This window comes from Cetorhinus maximus, unplaced genomic scaffold (assembly GCF_964194155.1).
Source record: "Cetorhinus maximus unplaced genomic scaffold, sCetMax3.hap1.1 HAP1_SCAFFOLD_530, whole genome shotgun sequence".
Classification (NCBI taxonomy): domain Eukaryota; kingdom Metazoa; phylum Chordata; class Chondrichthyes; order Lamniformes; family Cetorhinidae; genus Cetorhinus; species Cetorhinus maximus.
This window is the reverse complement of record NW_027596472.1, coordinates 236591-251397: the sequence shown is the minus strand read 5'-3', so window position 1 is coordinate 251397 and position 14807 is coordinate 236591. Positions and strand designations below refer to the sequence as shown.

Sequence of the window (14807 nt, the reverse complement as noted above, 5' to 3'; positions counted from 1 at the left end):
CAGCGAGTTGTTGTGATCTGGAAGGCGCTGCCTGAAAGGGCGGTGGAAGCAGATTCAATAGGAACTTTCCAAAGTGGGGGAATCGGATTAATGCTTGAAGGGGAAATATTTGCAAGGCTGTGGGGGAAAGAGCAGAGGGAGAGAGTGTGGGGACTAATTGAACAAACCTTTCAAAGAGCCAGCCACAGGCACGATGGGCTGAATGGCCTTGGTCAGGGCTCCAGCATTTATGCTCCTGCACATGATGCAAATTCCACCTCCTCTGATGTACAGCTGAGATCCTGATTTTGCATAATCACCCCGAAAAAAACTAACCTCGTGGTAATAAGGTGTGAAAGTAGCTAACTAATTTAGATTGTTATTTATTTTCTTTTCAACCAGTTGGTGGGAAGCGTTTTGATGATGATTCTGGCTGTGACACAGAGGATGAACTCAAGAGGTAGGTGTTTTCTGTGAGAAATCCAACATGCTAACCTGTAGAACTGTAACCTGTGTTTATATAGCGCCTTGAATGTAGGAAATCACGTCACAGCGGCGTCAGTCAGATAGATTTCAACACTGACCCACATGAGATATGAGGGACAGGTGACCAAACGCTTGGTCAAAGAGAGAGGTTTCAACTAGCATCATAAAGGAGGAGCAAGGTAGAGAGGTTTATGGAGGGAATTCCTGAGCTCAGGGCCCCAGGCAGCTGAAGGCACAGCTGCCAATGGTGGAGCGATGGGAATCGAGGGATGTTCAAGAGGCTGGAATTGGAGGAGCGCAGAGATCTCAGAGGGTTGTAGGGGCCGGAGGAGGCTACAGAGGTGGGGAGATTTGTAGGAGCAGGAGGAGGTTACAGAGATGAGGATTGTAGGGGCTGGAGGAGGTTATAGAGATAGGGAGGGTTGTAGGGGCTGGAGGTGGTTACAGAGATAGGGAGGGCTGTAGGGGCTGGAGGAGGTTACAGAGATAGGGAGGGTTGTAGGGGCTGGAGGAGGTTACAGAGATAGGGAGGGTTGTAGGGGCTGGAGGAGGTTACAGAGATAGGGAGGGTTGTAGGGGCTGGAGGAGGTTACAGATTAGGGTGGTGGGGTGAGAGGAGGCCAGGGAGGAGATTTGAAGATGAGGAGGAGCATTTTAAAATCGGGTTTCTGCCGGACCAGGGGCCAGTGTCGGCCAGTGAGCCACAGGAAGTGAGAGGAATTCACAACTCATTCGAACGTAACCCGAGATCTGATCTTTGGGATTCCTTACAAGTGAGGCCCCTGCTGCCTGCTGAAGTGGGTGTTAAATATCCCTGCCAGGGAGTGCAGGTGCCCCGGGCAACAATGCTCCCTCGGGTGGCACCGGAATCGATGAATTGGGGGTTGAATCGTGTTGATGGTTTGCGGGATCTTGCTGTACGCTTCATCACTGTCTGCTGCTTTTCGCCTGTATAATGCCAGCGACTGCCTTTAGAGGGGTTCACCGCGGTTTGGGTCAGAGTGGTGATAAGTGCCTGATACATGCACAGCCTTGCCTACGTTCCTGCATTCCCCACTCGAGCCTCTCCCCGTTGTGCCTGTTACTCATCCTGCGTACGCTCTCTGCCGGGCTGACACCGATGACCCCCTTTGTGAATTCGTCCCTGGGAAACACGGAGATTCACTTCCTGTAAATGGAGTGGATTATCGGCCATCCCTTGAAGAGAGAGAGAGAGAGAGAGAGAGCACGACAAACCCTTTTATCATTGAGTTTGATCCAGCACTCTTTAAGATGCGCTGTGTTCAGCCTCTCTCTGTGTTCACCCACGCTCCCACTCGAGTGCAGTCCACTGTAGCACAATCTCGCCGATGTAGACGGAGTGGTTAGTGAAGCGGAGGTGGCTTTACCCATTTCCCCGCCACCTTCTTCAGGACCTCAGCTGCCTCTCCCGCGGAGGTTGTTGGGGGTTAGGGGACCGGGGTGGCAGGTGTGTGGTGCTACCGCACCTCCAGCTCCGCCCCTCAGCAGCTTCACGGAGAAAGTGGGGGTGGGGGGCATTATCGCTGGGGTGACTTAATCCAGGGGTCTCCAGGCCGGCCTCCCGTATCCCTCTGTAAAGGTGAACTCGTCCAAAACACTGATGCCCCCCACCGCCCATACCACCAGCCTCCCCCCTGCCACCCAGCATCCTAACTCGTACCAAATCCCATTCACCCATTGCCTCCTGCTTCTTGCTGACCGACATTGGCTCCCAGTCCGGCAACACCTCAGTTTTAAAATTCTCATCCTTTTTTTCCCGTCCTTTCTTATCCCCCTCCCTATCTCTTGTCTCCCCTCCAGTTCCAACAACCCTCCCTATCTCTGTAACCTCCTCCAGCCCCTACACCCCTACAACCCTCCCTATCTCTGTAACCTCCTCCAGCCCATACAACCCTCCCTATCTCTGTAACCTCCTCCAGCCCCTACAACCCTCCCTATCGCTGTAACCTCCTCCAGCCCCTACAACCCTCCCTATCTCTGTAACCTCCTCCAGTCCCTACAACCCTCCCTATCTCTGTAACCTCTTCCAGCCCCTACAACCCCCCCTATCTCTGTAACCTCCTCCAGTCCCTACAACCCTCCCTATCTCTGTAACCTCCTCCAGCCCCTACAACCCTCCCTATCTCTAACCTCCTCCAGCCCCGACAAACCTCCCTATCTCTATAACCTCCTCCAGTTCCAACAACCCTCCCTATCTCTGTAACCTCCTCCCGCCCCTATAACCCTCTGAGATCTCTGCTCTCCTCCAATTCCGGCCTCTTGAGCATCCCCCGATTCCCATCGCTCCACCGTTGGCAGCCGTGCCTTCAGCTGCCTGGGGGCTCTGGAATTCCCTCCCTAAACCTCTCCGCCTCTCTCTCCTCCTATAAGACCCACCTTAAAACTGACCTTTTTCACAACTTTACCTGTCCCTAATATCTCCTTATGTGGCCCGGGGTCAAAATTCTGATTGATATATCGTTCTTGTGAAGCAGTATTACCCCGTGGAAGATGTTTATAAGTGTGGGTTGCTACATGTTGTGAGCTGCCCCCCCATTTTGAGTGATTGTACCAGCCAGTGTGGCCGCTGAACTTCTGAAACTCTCTCACTTCTCAGGGTACAGGAGCACCATCAGAAGAAGCACAAGGCACTGAAGGAGGTCGAGATTGACCCTTACGCTGGCTCGACAGATGAAAATACAGATGTGGAGGAGAGTGGCAGCGGAGATGTCGACCTGCCCATCCCAGAGCTTCCTGGTGAGTCCCGCTCTCCCTGTTCGTCTTGAGCTGGGGTCTCTAAGATTCAGCAATGGGGAAAGATTTGCCCCCAGCCTTGATTCATGCATTTCAGGGGAGAAGGTCCCCATCAGAGGCCAACTGACCCATGCCTGTGCGCCACACAAGCCTTGTTGAGGTGAATAGTGTAAAGAGGTAAAGAGGGAGGAGGCTCATTTGGAGCAATTGTTTTATTCATAAATAGAATGTGGATGTCGCTGATGGGCAACAAATGTTGGTTCTATCCCTAATTGCCCCTCGAGAAGGTGCTGGTGAGCTGCCTTCTTGAACCACTGCAAGTCCCTGTGGTGTAGGTACACTCACAGTGCTGTTAGGGAGGGAGTTCCAGGATTTTGACCCAGCAACGGTGAAGGAACGGCCGATATATTTCCAAGTCAGGATAGTGAGTGGCTTGGAGGGGGAACTTCCAGGTGGTGGTGTTCCCACCTATCTGCTGCCCTTGTCCTTCTAGGTGGTAGAGGTCCTGGGTTTGGGAGGTGCTGTCGAAGGAGCCTTGGTGAATTCCCACAGTGCATCTTGTAGATGGCGCACACACTGCTGCTACTGTGCGTCGGTGGTAGAGGGAGTGAATGTTTGTGGATGAGGTGCCAATCAAGTGGGCTGCTTTGTCCTGAACGGTGTCGAACTTCTTGAGTGTTGTGGGAGCTGCACTCATCCAGGGCAAGTGGGGAGTATCCATCACACTCCTGACTTGTGCTTTGTAGATGGTGGACAGGCTTTGGGGAGTCAAGAGGTGAGTTACTCATCACAGGATTCCCAGCCTCTGACCTGCTCTTGTAGCCACAGTATTTATATGGCTAGTCCAGTTCAGTTTCTGGTCAATGGTAACCCCCCCAAGGATGTTGATAGTGGGGGATTCAGTGACGGTAATGCCATTGAATGTCATGGGGGGTGGATGCTGGTTAGATTCTTGTTGAAGATGGTCATTACCTGGCACCTCCGGTGGTGCGAATATTACTTGTGTCTTAATCATTACAAGCCTGCCTGTTGTCCAGATCTTGTGTAAACACCAGCATGGACTCGTCGGGCTGAATGGCCTGCTCCAGTACTGTAACTTCTGTGTAAAGAGAGATAATGAACATCGCGACACACACTTTATAAACCAAGATGGAAATAAAAGGATTCAATTCGTTCTATAGCGCTCTGGGATGTCCAGATGGCATGACAGGCACAATATAAATGCAAATTGTTTTGCCTCGTTTTTAACCTTCGTGCAGATTGCAGGGTCATCCTTACAATAATATTTTCAGTTGTTGATTCCTTGTGAAGCTTTTCGCACAAATGCGACTCTTGATTTTTTTTTTCCTGGCGTTTCGTTTTTTTTCTTGGAATAACATGACGTTTTTTTTTTAATTTCCTTCTTTTGTGCTTGTTGATTAATGGCCAGGGCTGAAGTTCCTACTCCCTGTACAGACCGAGCAGAAGGTGAATTGTTTCTCATCTGGACGCGTTTGTTATTGAAGCCGGGTCAGTCAAAAAAACCTCACTGAGTCATTGTTCCCCTGTTTGATGTTATCTGCCCTGCTGCTCGGAGAGTAGCTTTCATTGAAATTATTATTGTTATTTTTTTTTTTAATACAAGTGCAAGGGCTTTGCGGAGAACGCAGAAGCTGTACTGAGGGTGGGTCGGCCCGGCTGTGGAAGACGCTCGGAGCTGAACTGAGACCTCCGCTTAACCCCACTCCCTCGCACTTTCTTCTCCCCCCTCCCCCCCCCATAGGCCTGCCAGATGCCTCAATTTTCGTGTGAACAAGCAATGTTTTCGCGCAATGGTCACAGCACAGAAGGAGGCTGTTTGACCTGTCGTATCTGTGCTGGCCGTCCGAGGGAGGACTTCGCCTAGTGTCACTCCCCGGCCTTCTCGCCGTGGCCCTGCACTTCCTCCTTTTTCGGATAAGAATCCCAATTCCCTCTTGAAAGCCTCGATTGGACCTGCCTGCTTCCCTCCCGCACTCCCAGGCAGTGCATTCCAGACCCCAGTCACTCGCCGCGTGAAAAAGTTTCTCCTCGTGTCTCCATAGCTTCTTTTGCCAATCCCCTTAAACCTGTGTCCCCCTCTGGTTCTCGATCCTTCCAACAGTGGGAACAGCTTCCCCCGATCCGCTCTGTCCAGACGCCTCATGATTTTGAACGCCTCTGTCAAATCTCCTCTCAACCTTCTCTTCTCCATGGAAAACCTACCCAACTTACCCAATCCAGCTACGTAACTGAAATTCCTCGTCCCTGGAACCATTCGCTTGAATCTTTCCAGCGCTCTCTCTAATGCCTTCACATCCTTCCTAAAGTGCAATGCCCAGAACTAGACGCAATACTCCAGTTAAGGCCGAACCAGTGTTTCATACAAGTTTAATAAAGCCTAGGTTGCTGTTTTCACACTAAATACCTCACCACAAGGTTGCTGTTCAGGGTGGGAACTGCTCATGTAAGATTATTGGATAAATATTTGAACAAGGAAGACCATTGCAAGGATTGAAGGAAGGGAGATGGGATGAGACTGGACAGCTGCCACTGAATATCCAGCATTGTGTGGGTAGAATGGCCTCTGCTGCTGGAACTCGCTGCCCACGAAGGGGGGTGGAAGCGGAGACAGTGAACGGTTTCAAAAGGAAATTGGATGAGCACTTGAGGGGAATAAACTCGCGGGATAAAGCAGGGGGAATGGGACTGACTGGATTGCTCTACAGAGAGCTGGCATGAACTCGATAACATATGAGAAACGTTTGATGACTCTGGGTCTATACTCGATGGAGTTTAGAAGGATGAGGGGGGGATCTGATTGAAACTTACAGAATACTGAAAGGCCTGGATAGAGTGGACGTGGGGAAGATGTTTCCATGAGTTGGAGAGACTAGGACCCGAGGGTACAGCCTCAGAGTAAAGGGGAAGACCTTTTAGAACAGAGATGAGGAGAAACTTCTTTAGCCAGAGAGTGGTGAATCTATGGAATTCATTGCCACAGAAGGCTGTGGAGGCCAGGTCATTGAGTGTATTTAAGAGCGAGATAGATAGGTTCTTGATTGGTATGGGGATCAAAGGTTACGGGGAGAAGGCGGGAGAATGGGGTTGAGAAACTTATCAGCCATGATTGAATGGCGGAGCAGACTCGATTGGCCGAATGGCCTAATTTCTGCTCCTATGTCTTATGGACTCGATGGGCCGAATAGCCTCCTGTGCCGTAAAGCCCCTAAAGTGGAACTCCGTTACTGCAAGGAGTGGTTGAGGCAAGCGGCCTAGATGCATTCAAGGGGAGAGGCGAATAAGCGCATGAGGGAGAAAGGATTGGAAGGATAGGGTGATGGGGGCGAGATGAAGCAGGGGTGGGAGGAGGCTCGTGTAGAGGAGAAACACCGGCACGGAGCGGATGGGCCGAATGGCCTGTTTCTGTGCCGTAGACTGAATGTTGTGGAACAAAGGTCTGGAACCAGGTCTTGGCTGAAACCCGAGCAGCACGTTTGGTCCGGTAATTAGACGTTTCTACGTTCTTACAGGGAGGTGATGGCGTAGTGGTATCATTGTTGGACTAGTAGTCCAGAGATCCAGGGTAAAGCTCCGGGGACCCGGGTTCAAGTCCCGCTACGGCAGATGGCGGAATTTGAATTCGATAAAAAAAAAAATCTGGAATTAAAAGTCTGATGATGACCATGAAACTATTGTCGATTGTTGTAAAAAAAACCCATCTGGTTCACTAATGCCCTTTTAGGGAAGGAAATCTGCTGCCCTTAGCTGGTCTGGCCTACATGTGACTCCAGACCCACAGCGATGTGAGGTTGACTCTTAAAATGCCCTCTGAATTAGGGGACGGGCAGTAAATGCTGGCCCAGCCAGCAACGCCCACATCCTACGAACGAATTTTAAATATCCCTGATTTGGGAAACGTCACCTCGGACTCCATTAAATGACTGCGCGACTGGTAAAGAGTTTCTGTGGGGGCCTGTGGGAATTCCGAGAGTCTTAATTCCGTGTGGAAGTGATCGTTCTTCGTGCGTGTTGTTGGAGCGCGTTTCCATTTCCTCGTGCCATCTAATGAAGTCTTGGGCATTACCGACCGCCCCTTTCTCACCTTGACTACCATCTCTCTTTATTTCCAACAGACCTCTTTTTGGGGAAACACTTCCTTTTGTACGGAGAGTTCCCGAATGACGAGCATCGGATGTTAACCCGATACATCACCGCCTTCAACGGGTGAGCGGGGTTTTTACTTCCTAGCCTGGCGTCGGGATGTAAGTACGAAGCACGATCGGTTTATTCGAGGGAAGCGGCCAAGGCCTTGGCCGTAGCTTAGCGGGTTTGACATTCTCGACTCCCCAGGTCAAAGGGTCGTGGGTTCGAGCTGATAATTCCGTAAGTTCTTATACGACTACGAGGGGGGGGGGGGACTGTGGGCGCTGAAGCTGTTCCTGTGGAGCGAGGGAGAATGGACAGGATTTCGCCTGTTCGTCGATGAGGCACGAACACGCCTCTAATGCCTCCAGTGCTATCCCCACCCAATCTGCCCATCAAAGTCCCTCCCTGGCTGCCTGCTGTCGAAGTACTGCCCGGCTGTCAAGTCCGTTCAAAACTTTCTCCGGCCAGGGACTTTACCGGTCAGTGTCGCGTCTGCGGACGTTCCTGTCCTGTCAAGTCGACCAGCAGTTATTTGATGAACCTCTCAAGCTGGTGGATGTTTAAGTCCCTCCATTCCCCCGCACCCCCCACCCCAAACCCCGGACTATATTGTGGTTCCCTCCAAGTGAGTCACCAGTTGAGGACTGGACATAACAGTTGTCTGAATGTAGCTTTACAAAGGAGTGTGAGGAGGCCATTTGACCCCCTCGAGCCTGCCCCCCAACCCACCCACCCACCCATTCATTTGGTTCAAGGCTGACCTTCAACTTCACCCTCTCGTCCTATCCCCAGATTTCTTGATGCTCATAAATCTGTCAATCTTAGCCTTGAATATACTCCACGACGGAGCATCCCACAGCTCTCTCGGGTCGAGAATTCCAAAGAACCACAACCCTCTGGGTGAAGAAATTTCTCCTCATCTCAGTCCAAAATGGCCAATAGGAGCAAACTAAGCTAGGTGGCAGGGTAAGCTGTGGGGAGGACACCGAGAGGCTGCAAAGAGATATAGAGAGGTTAGTGGGCAACAAGATGGCAGATGGAGTAGAATGTAGGTAAATGTGAGGTTATTCACTTTGGTCGTAAGAATGGAGAAGCAGAATAGTTTTGAAAAGATGTGAACCTTTTACATATTGACGTTCGAGAGACTTGGGAGTGCTTGTACAAGGAACGCATGCAAATTAGCATGCAGGCACAGCAAGCAATTAGAAAGGCAAATGGCTTTTTGGCCTTTTATTGCAAGGGGATTGGAGTACAAGAATAAAGAAGCCTTGCGATAGTTGTACAGGGTTTTTGGTGAGATCACATCTGGAGTACTGTGTGCAGTTTTGGTCTCCACATTTAAGGAAGGATGTGCTTGTATTGGAGGCCGTACAGCAAAGGTTCACTGGATCGGTCCCTGGGGTGAGGGGATTGTCCTATGATGAGAGGCTGAGTAAACTGGATCTACACTCTCTGGAGTTTGGAAGAATGAGAGATGATCTCATTAAAAGATAAAGATTCTAAAGGGGTTTGACAGGGTGGACGCGGAGTGATTGCTTCTGCTGGTGGGGGAATCTAAAACACCGGGTGGTGGGAGGGTGGGGGCACAGTCTCAGGGTAAGGGGCCGATCATTTAGGACTGAGATGAGGAGAAACTTCTTCACTCAGAGGGTTGCGAATCTTTGGCATTCCCTACCTCAGAGAACTGTGGAAGCTCCGTCGTGGAGTATATTTACGGCTGGGATAGACAGATTTTTGGTGCCGCAGGGAATTAAGGAATATGGGGAGCGGGGTGGGTGAAGGTGGAGTTGAAACCCGAGATCAGCCATGATGGTTATAAAATGGCGGAGCAAGTTTGATGGGCCGAGTGGTCTCCCGCTTTTCCTGTTTCCAGGAGGAGACCACTCAGCCCCTCGAACCTGCTGGACCATCCGATGATGAGTTTGTGCTTAATCTGCCAGCTCGGCACCACCTCCCGCCCTATCTCCGCCCGGTTAATTTGGAGCCTTCTGTCTAAGATGTCTCTCTTTTTCGCCTCTTGGTGTAGAGCCTTGGAGGAGTACATGAACGATGCAGTGAACTACGTGGTCACAGCTGAGGAGTGGGACGATCGATTTGATGAGGTGAGACAAGGACTGGGCAGCCCCGTGGGTTTGGAGAGGTAGCAGTGAATCCAGTGTTAACACAGCTCGAGCCTGTTCCACCGTGCACTTAGATCACTGCTCCTCCAACGTTCTAGGTTGAAGGTCCCCTTTCCAAATGGATTGGGAATTATGGATCCACCCCATCTGAATGACATTACCAGCCCCTTGGCAGCACAGAGCTTGAATTTGCTGGCGAGAGACATTGTTGTTGAAGCTTTTCACCTCGCGCTCATCAACAATGCCAAACTTCAAACCTTCACAACATTCTATATGACAGGGGAAAAAGGTTGCTGATTGGTTGCCAAGTTGAATCTGATTTGCCGAGGCTTTGCCTTGGTTCTCCGTTGCTTTCTCCGACAGTGCAGCACTCCCTCAGTACTGACACTCTGACAGTGCAGTGCTCCCTCAATACTGATCCTCCGACAGTGCAGCACTCGCTCAGTACTGACCGTCTGACAGTGCAGCACTCCCTCAGTACTGACCGTCTGACAGTGCAGCGCTCCCTCAGGACTGACCGTCTGACAGTGCGGTGCTCCCTCAGTACTGATCCTCCGACAATGCGGCACTCCCTCAGTACTGACCCTCCGACAGTGCGGCGCTCCCTCAGTACTGACCCTCCGACAGTGCGGCGCCCCCTCAGTACTGACCCTCCGACAGTGCGGCGCCCCCTCAGTACTGACCCTCCGACAGTGCGGCACTCCCTCAGTACTGACCCTCCGACAGTGCGGCACTCCCTCAGTACTGACCCTCCGACAGTGCGGCACTCCCTCAGTACTGACCCTCCGACAGTGCAGCACTCCCTCAGTACTGACCCTCCGACAGTGCAGCACTCCCTCAGTACTGACCCTCCGACAGTGCAGCACTCCCTCAGTACTGACTGTCTGACAGTGCAGTGCTCCCTCAGTACTGACCCTCCGACAATGCGGCACTCCCTCAGTACTGACCCTCCGACAGTGCGGCGCTCCCTCAGTACTGACCCTCCGACAGTGCGGCGCTCCCTCAGTACTGACCCTCCGACAGTGTGGCGCTCCCTCAGTACTGACCCTCCGACAGTGCGGCGCTCCCTCAGTACTGACCCTCCGACAGTGCGGCGCTCCCTCAGTACTGACCCTCCGACAGTGCAGCACCCCCTCTGTACTGACCCTCCGACAGTGCGGCGCTCCCTCAGTCCTGATATTCGAGTTTGTGCTCAAGCCTCTGAAAGGAGGGCCTGCAGCCCTTTGATGCAGAGACCAGTGAGAGAGACAGAGAGTGCTACCCACTGAAGTCTCTTGTGAGGCAGAGACAATTGGGTTTGGTATTCAGGGAAGAGTGAGATCAAAGCTGCAAAAGGAACATTCCCTCAGAACTGGTGATGCGATTTGACCCTCTCGCCCACAGGCTCTGATGGAGAACTCAAACCTGGCCTTCGTCAAGCCCCGATGGGTCTATGTATGCAACGAGAAACAGAGAATGGTGCCCCACCAGCCCTACGTTGTCGTACCCCAGCTATAGCAGCTTGAGCAACGTGGACCATCACACTGAACCTGGAGGAGAGGACTGGTGCTGAAGACAAGAGGGACCCAGACTCTGGCTGCACATCATCAACCCTGTCAAACTACAAGACGAACTATTCTGCAGTTATCTGGCGCTTTGAGTGTGCATCTGGTGAGGAGACAAATAGATAGTTATTATGGGACAGAAGGAGTCCATCGAAACCCTGCTGACTCTCTGTAGAGCAGCCCATTTGGCCCCATTCCCCGGCTCTATCCCCATAGCCCCGCAAGTTTATTTCCCTGAAGCGCCCATACAATGTCCTTTAGAAATCGTTCATCGTCTCTGTCTCCACCTCCCTCATAAGCAGTGAATTCCAGGTCATTACCACTCGCTGTGTAAAAACAAAAAAAAAGTTCTTCATTGAATTCCCTTCCCACACCTCTTATCCAAAGCCTTAAATTTGTGTCCCCTGGTCCTTGGTAATGGGAACAGCTTCTCTCTGTCTACCTTATCTAAACCTGTCATCATCTTGTACACCTCGATCAGATTCCCCCCCTCAATCTCCTTTGCTCCAAGGAGAACAACCCCAGCTTCTCCAACCCGACCGTGTAGCTAAAATCCCTCATCCCCTGGACCCATTCTGGTCAGTCTCCTCCACACCCCCCCCATTCTCAAGGACCCTCACCTCCTTCCTGAAGTGTACCAAATGCACCGGAAATCTTGACTTGAAAGGAAAGGGGTAAACTGAGTTTTTGTATAGCTTGCCACACCACTGATCTTGATCGAGGTCGTTTAAATCTGTACTCGAGATACTTTTTTATTTGTTGTTGTTTCTATTTTGGTGTAAATAAATAAAACGGAGTGAAATTCTTCGACATTTTCATACACATTGACAGCCCTGCCGCCTGTTGTTTTAGGATTTTTTTGGATTATCTCTTTGCCAGGGGCGTCCGACAACCTCGCCGAATCAACCCAGAAGGATCACACGCATCTCCCAACCCTCTCCCTTCCACTTTTAGACGCTTCTCAGAAACCTCCCCCCAACAACCCAGCTCCTGGTCACCTGCGCCCAACGTCTTGTAGAGTACAAGAGCAAAGAGGTCACGTTGAACTTTGTTTAAGGCACTAGTTCAGCCTCAGCTGGAGCATTGCGTCCAGCTCTGCACTTTCGGAAGGAGGTGAAGGCATTGGAGAGGGCGCGGAAACGATTGGTGAGAATGGTTCCAGCCCGTGAGGAACTTCCGTTGAAGTGAAGATAGATGGGAGAAGCTGGGACTGTTCTCCTTCCAGACGAGAAGGCTAACAGGAGATTTGGTAGACGGTGTTCAAAGTCACGAGGGGTCTAGACAGAGTACATAGGGGGAAACTGTTCGCACTCGTGAAAGGATCAAGAACGAGAGGGCACAGACTTAAAACAATTGGCAAAAGTGATGACGAGGAGAAACTTATTCAGGCCGCGAGTAGTTGGAATGCACCGCCCGAGAAGATGGTGGAGGCAGGTTCGATTGAAGCATTCAAGAGGGAAGCGGACTGTTACCTGAACGGGAAGAACATGCAGGGTTGCGGGGAATAGCACAGACGGGATGGGCCAAATGGCCGCCTCCTGTGCTGCTGTGATCCGGCTTTGACGTCAAATTCTGTCTGAATTCCCACCGGTGAAATGCCTTTGGATGTTGCACTATGTTAAAGGCGCTATGTAAATGCACATGGTTGTTTTGAAGGAGTACACTGGCGGAAAATAAGAGTGAAGACCGGGGCGGATGTTGTCACACTGGAACGAGTCGATGCATTCGTCCACTTAGGACAAATGGCGGCAGAAGATGGTGGAAATGATGCCGGACTCTGAGAAGGGTGGAGATGGCCAGAAGTAGTTTTGTGAAGATGATGGGGTGTGTTAACAGCAAAAAAACCCAAGCTCGGAACGAGGGGAAAAACTGGGACTCCCTCCCTAACAGCACGGTGGGTGTACCTAACAGCACAGGGGCTTCAGCGGGTCAAGAAGGCAGCTCACCACCACCTTCTCAAGGGGCTCAACTAGGGATGGGCCATCAATGCTGGGCCCAGCCAGCGACGCCCACATCCCGTCAATGGATTTTTTAAAAAAAACTCATGAGATGCCACATTCTATCCACCTTCCCGTCTGCCTCAGAAACCTGGACAATAAATAAAGATCGGTGGAAGAAAATAGAGGCCTCTGACACGTGACTGCTAAGACGTGTGCTTAAAAATTCCACTTACAGACCACGAAGAGGCGCTGGAGACTGGAAGATCAATAAAGATCTGCAAAAGAGTGACATCCAGAAAAGTGCATAACCTCATACTTTCCCACATTATACTTCAGCTGCCAAGTTCTTGCCCACTCACTTAACCTCCCTTCGTAGACTCCTTGTGTCATCCTCACCGCTTGCCTTCCCACCTATTTTTGTGCCATCCGCAAACTTGGGCGATAGTACATTCACTTCCCTCATCATCTAACGTCAGTATTTAGGCCATTTGGTCAGAGCTGGGAAGCGACAGGGATCTCTGCCGGAGGTCAGAGTGGAGGGCAGCAGCCAGCGGGGTCAACCTAGGCATAGCCGGACGACAGATGTCACGGAGCGGGCTGCGGACGAGCTACATCGGATGGCGCAAGGCAGACGAACACCGCGTACCGTGACAGCAGATCGCCTGGTAGGAGTAGCTACACCCAGCAGCAACGTACCCCTTCCTTAAAAGGTTTACCCCGGCTGCTGCGACCGACGGCGGTGAGCGCTGTGTGTGAGGCGTTGGACCGTTTCGGAATCCCGGTTCGCCTGTGCTCGGACTGTGCGGTAATGCAGGCAATTCGAGTCACGTTCGGACTGTACCGGGGATGCGTGGTCTTCTTCAGGGATGTTCTTAAAACATTCCCAAGGGAATGTCAGCATTCCATTTGCAGAGTATTACCGACGGGAGGGTCTGGTATCTGCTACGGATACGGTGGGGAAAATGTACCCAAACACGCTTGAAGTTATGCTCATTTTCCAAAGCGAATTTTTAAAATTTGCAGGAATGTGGGGTGGTGGGAGGGGAATGGGTGGGGGGGGTGGGAGTCTGGTAGAATGGGACAAACTATGTTGCTCCTCAGAACAGTTGACGCAGACTCGATGGGCCGAATAGCCTCCTCCTGTGACGTCCTGTTCCATAGAGTTGCCCCCCTCCCCACCACAACCAGAAATCTGGGTATGCATAACAGGAAAGGATTGACAGGCTGGGTCTCTCTCTCTTGAAAATGATGATGGAGGGGTGACCTTATCGAGGTCTTTAAAATGATGAAAGGCTTTGATAGAGTGGATACCGAGCGAATGTTTCCTCTTGTGGAGAAGAGCAGAACTAGAGGCCATCAATATAGTGGCAGCAGTGTGTGTACCATCTACAAGATGCACTGCAGGAACTCACCAAGGCTCCTTAGACAGCGCCTTCCAAACCCATGACCACTACCATCTAGAAGGACAAGGGCAGCAGACACATGGGAACACCACCACCTGGAAGTTCCCCTCCCAGCCACTCACCATTCTGACTTGGAAATATATCGGTCGTTCCTTCACTGTCGCTGGGTCAAAATCCTGGAACTCCCTCCCTAACAGCACTGTGGGTGTACCTACACCACAGGGACTGCAGCAGTTCAAGAAGGCAGCTCACCGCCACCTTCCCAAGGGACAACTAGGGATGATCCATAAATGCTGGCCTAGCCAGCAACACCCACATCTCAAGAATGAATTTAAAAGAATATGAGTCACCAAGAAATCCAATGAGGAACTCGAGAGAAATTTCTTTAAACGGAGAGTGGTGAGAATGTGGAACTCGTTCCCGCAGGCAGCGGTT

The 14807-nt window shown here is 51.4% G+C and overlaps 1 protein-coding gene across 1 annotated transcript in view; it reads left to right on the top strand.

Moving 5' to 3' along the window:
• LOC144673996 (DNA repair protein XRCC1-like) overlaps positions 1-11851 on the top strand; it is a gene marked incomplete at its 5' end in the record, with an annotated part of 36378 nt that extends 24527 nt beyond the window's left edge. Inside the window, 5 exons of the mRNA XM_078535567.1 lie at positions 382-439; positions 3083-3222; positions 7353-7443; positions 9392-9467; positions 10869-11851. Coding sequence (XP_078391693.1) covers positions 382-439; positions 3083-3222; positions 7353-7443; positions 9392-9467; positions 10869-10982 — 479 coding nt within the window. The remainder of the gene's footprint in view (positions 1-381; positions 440-3082; positions 3223-7352; positions 7444-9391; positions 9468-10868) is intronic.
• Positions 11852-14807: the final 2956 nt, after the last annotated feature.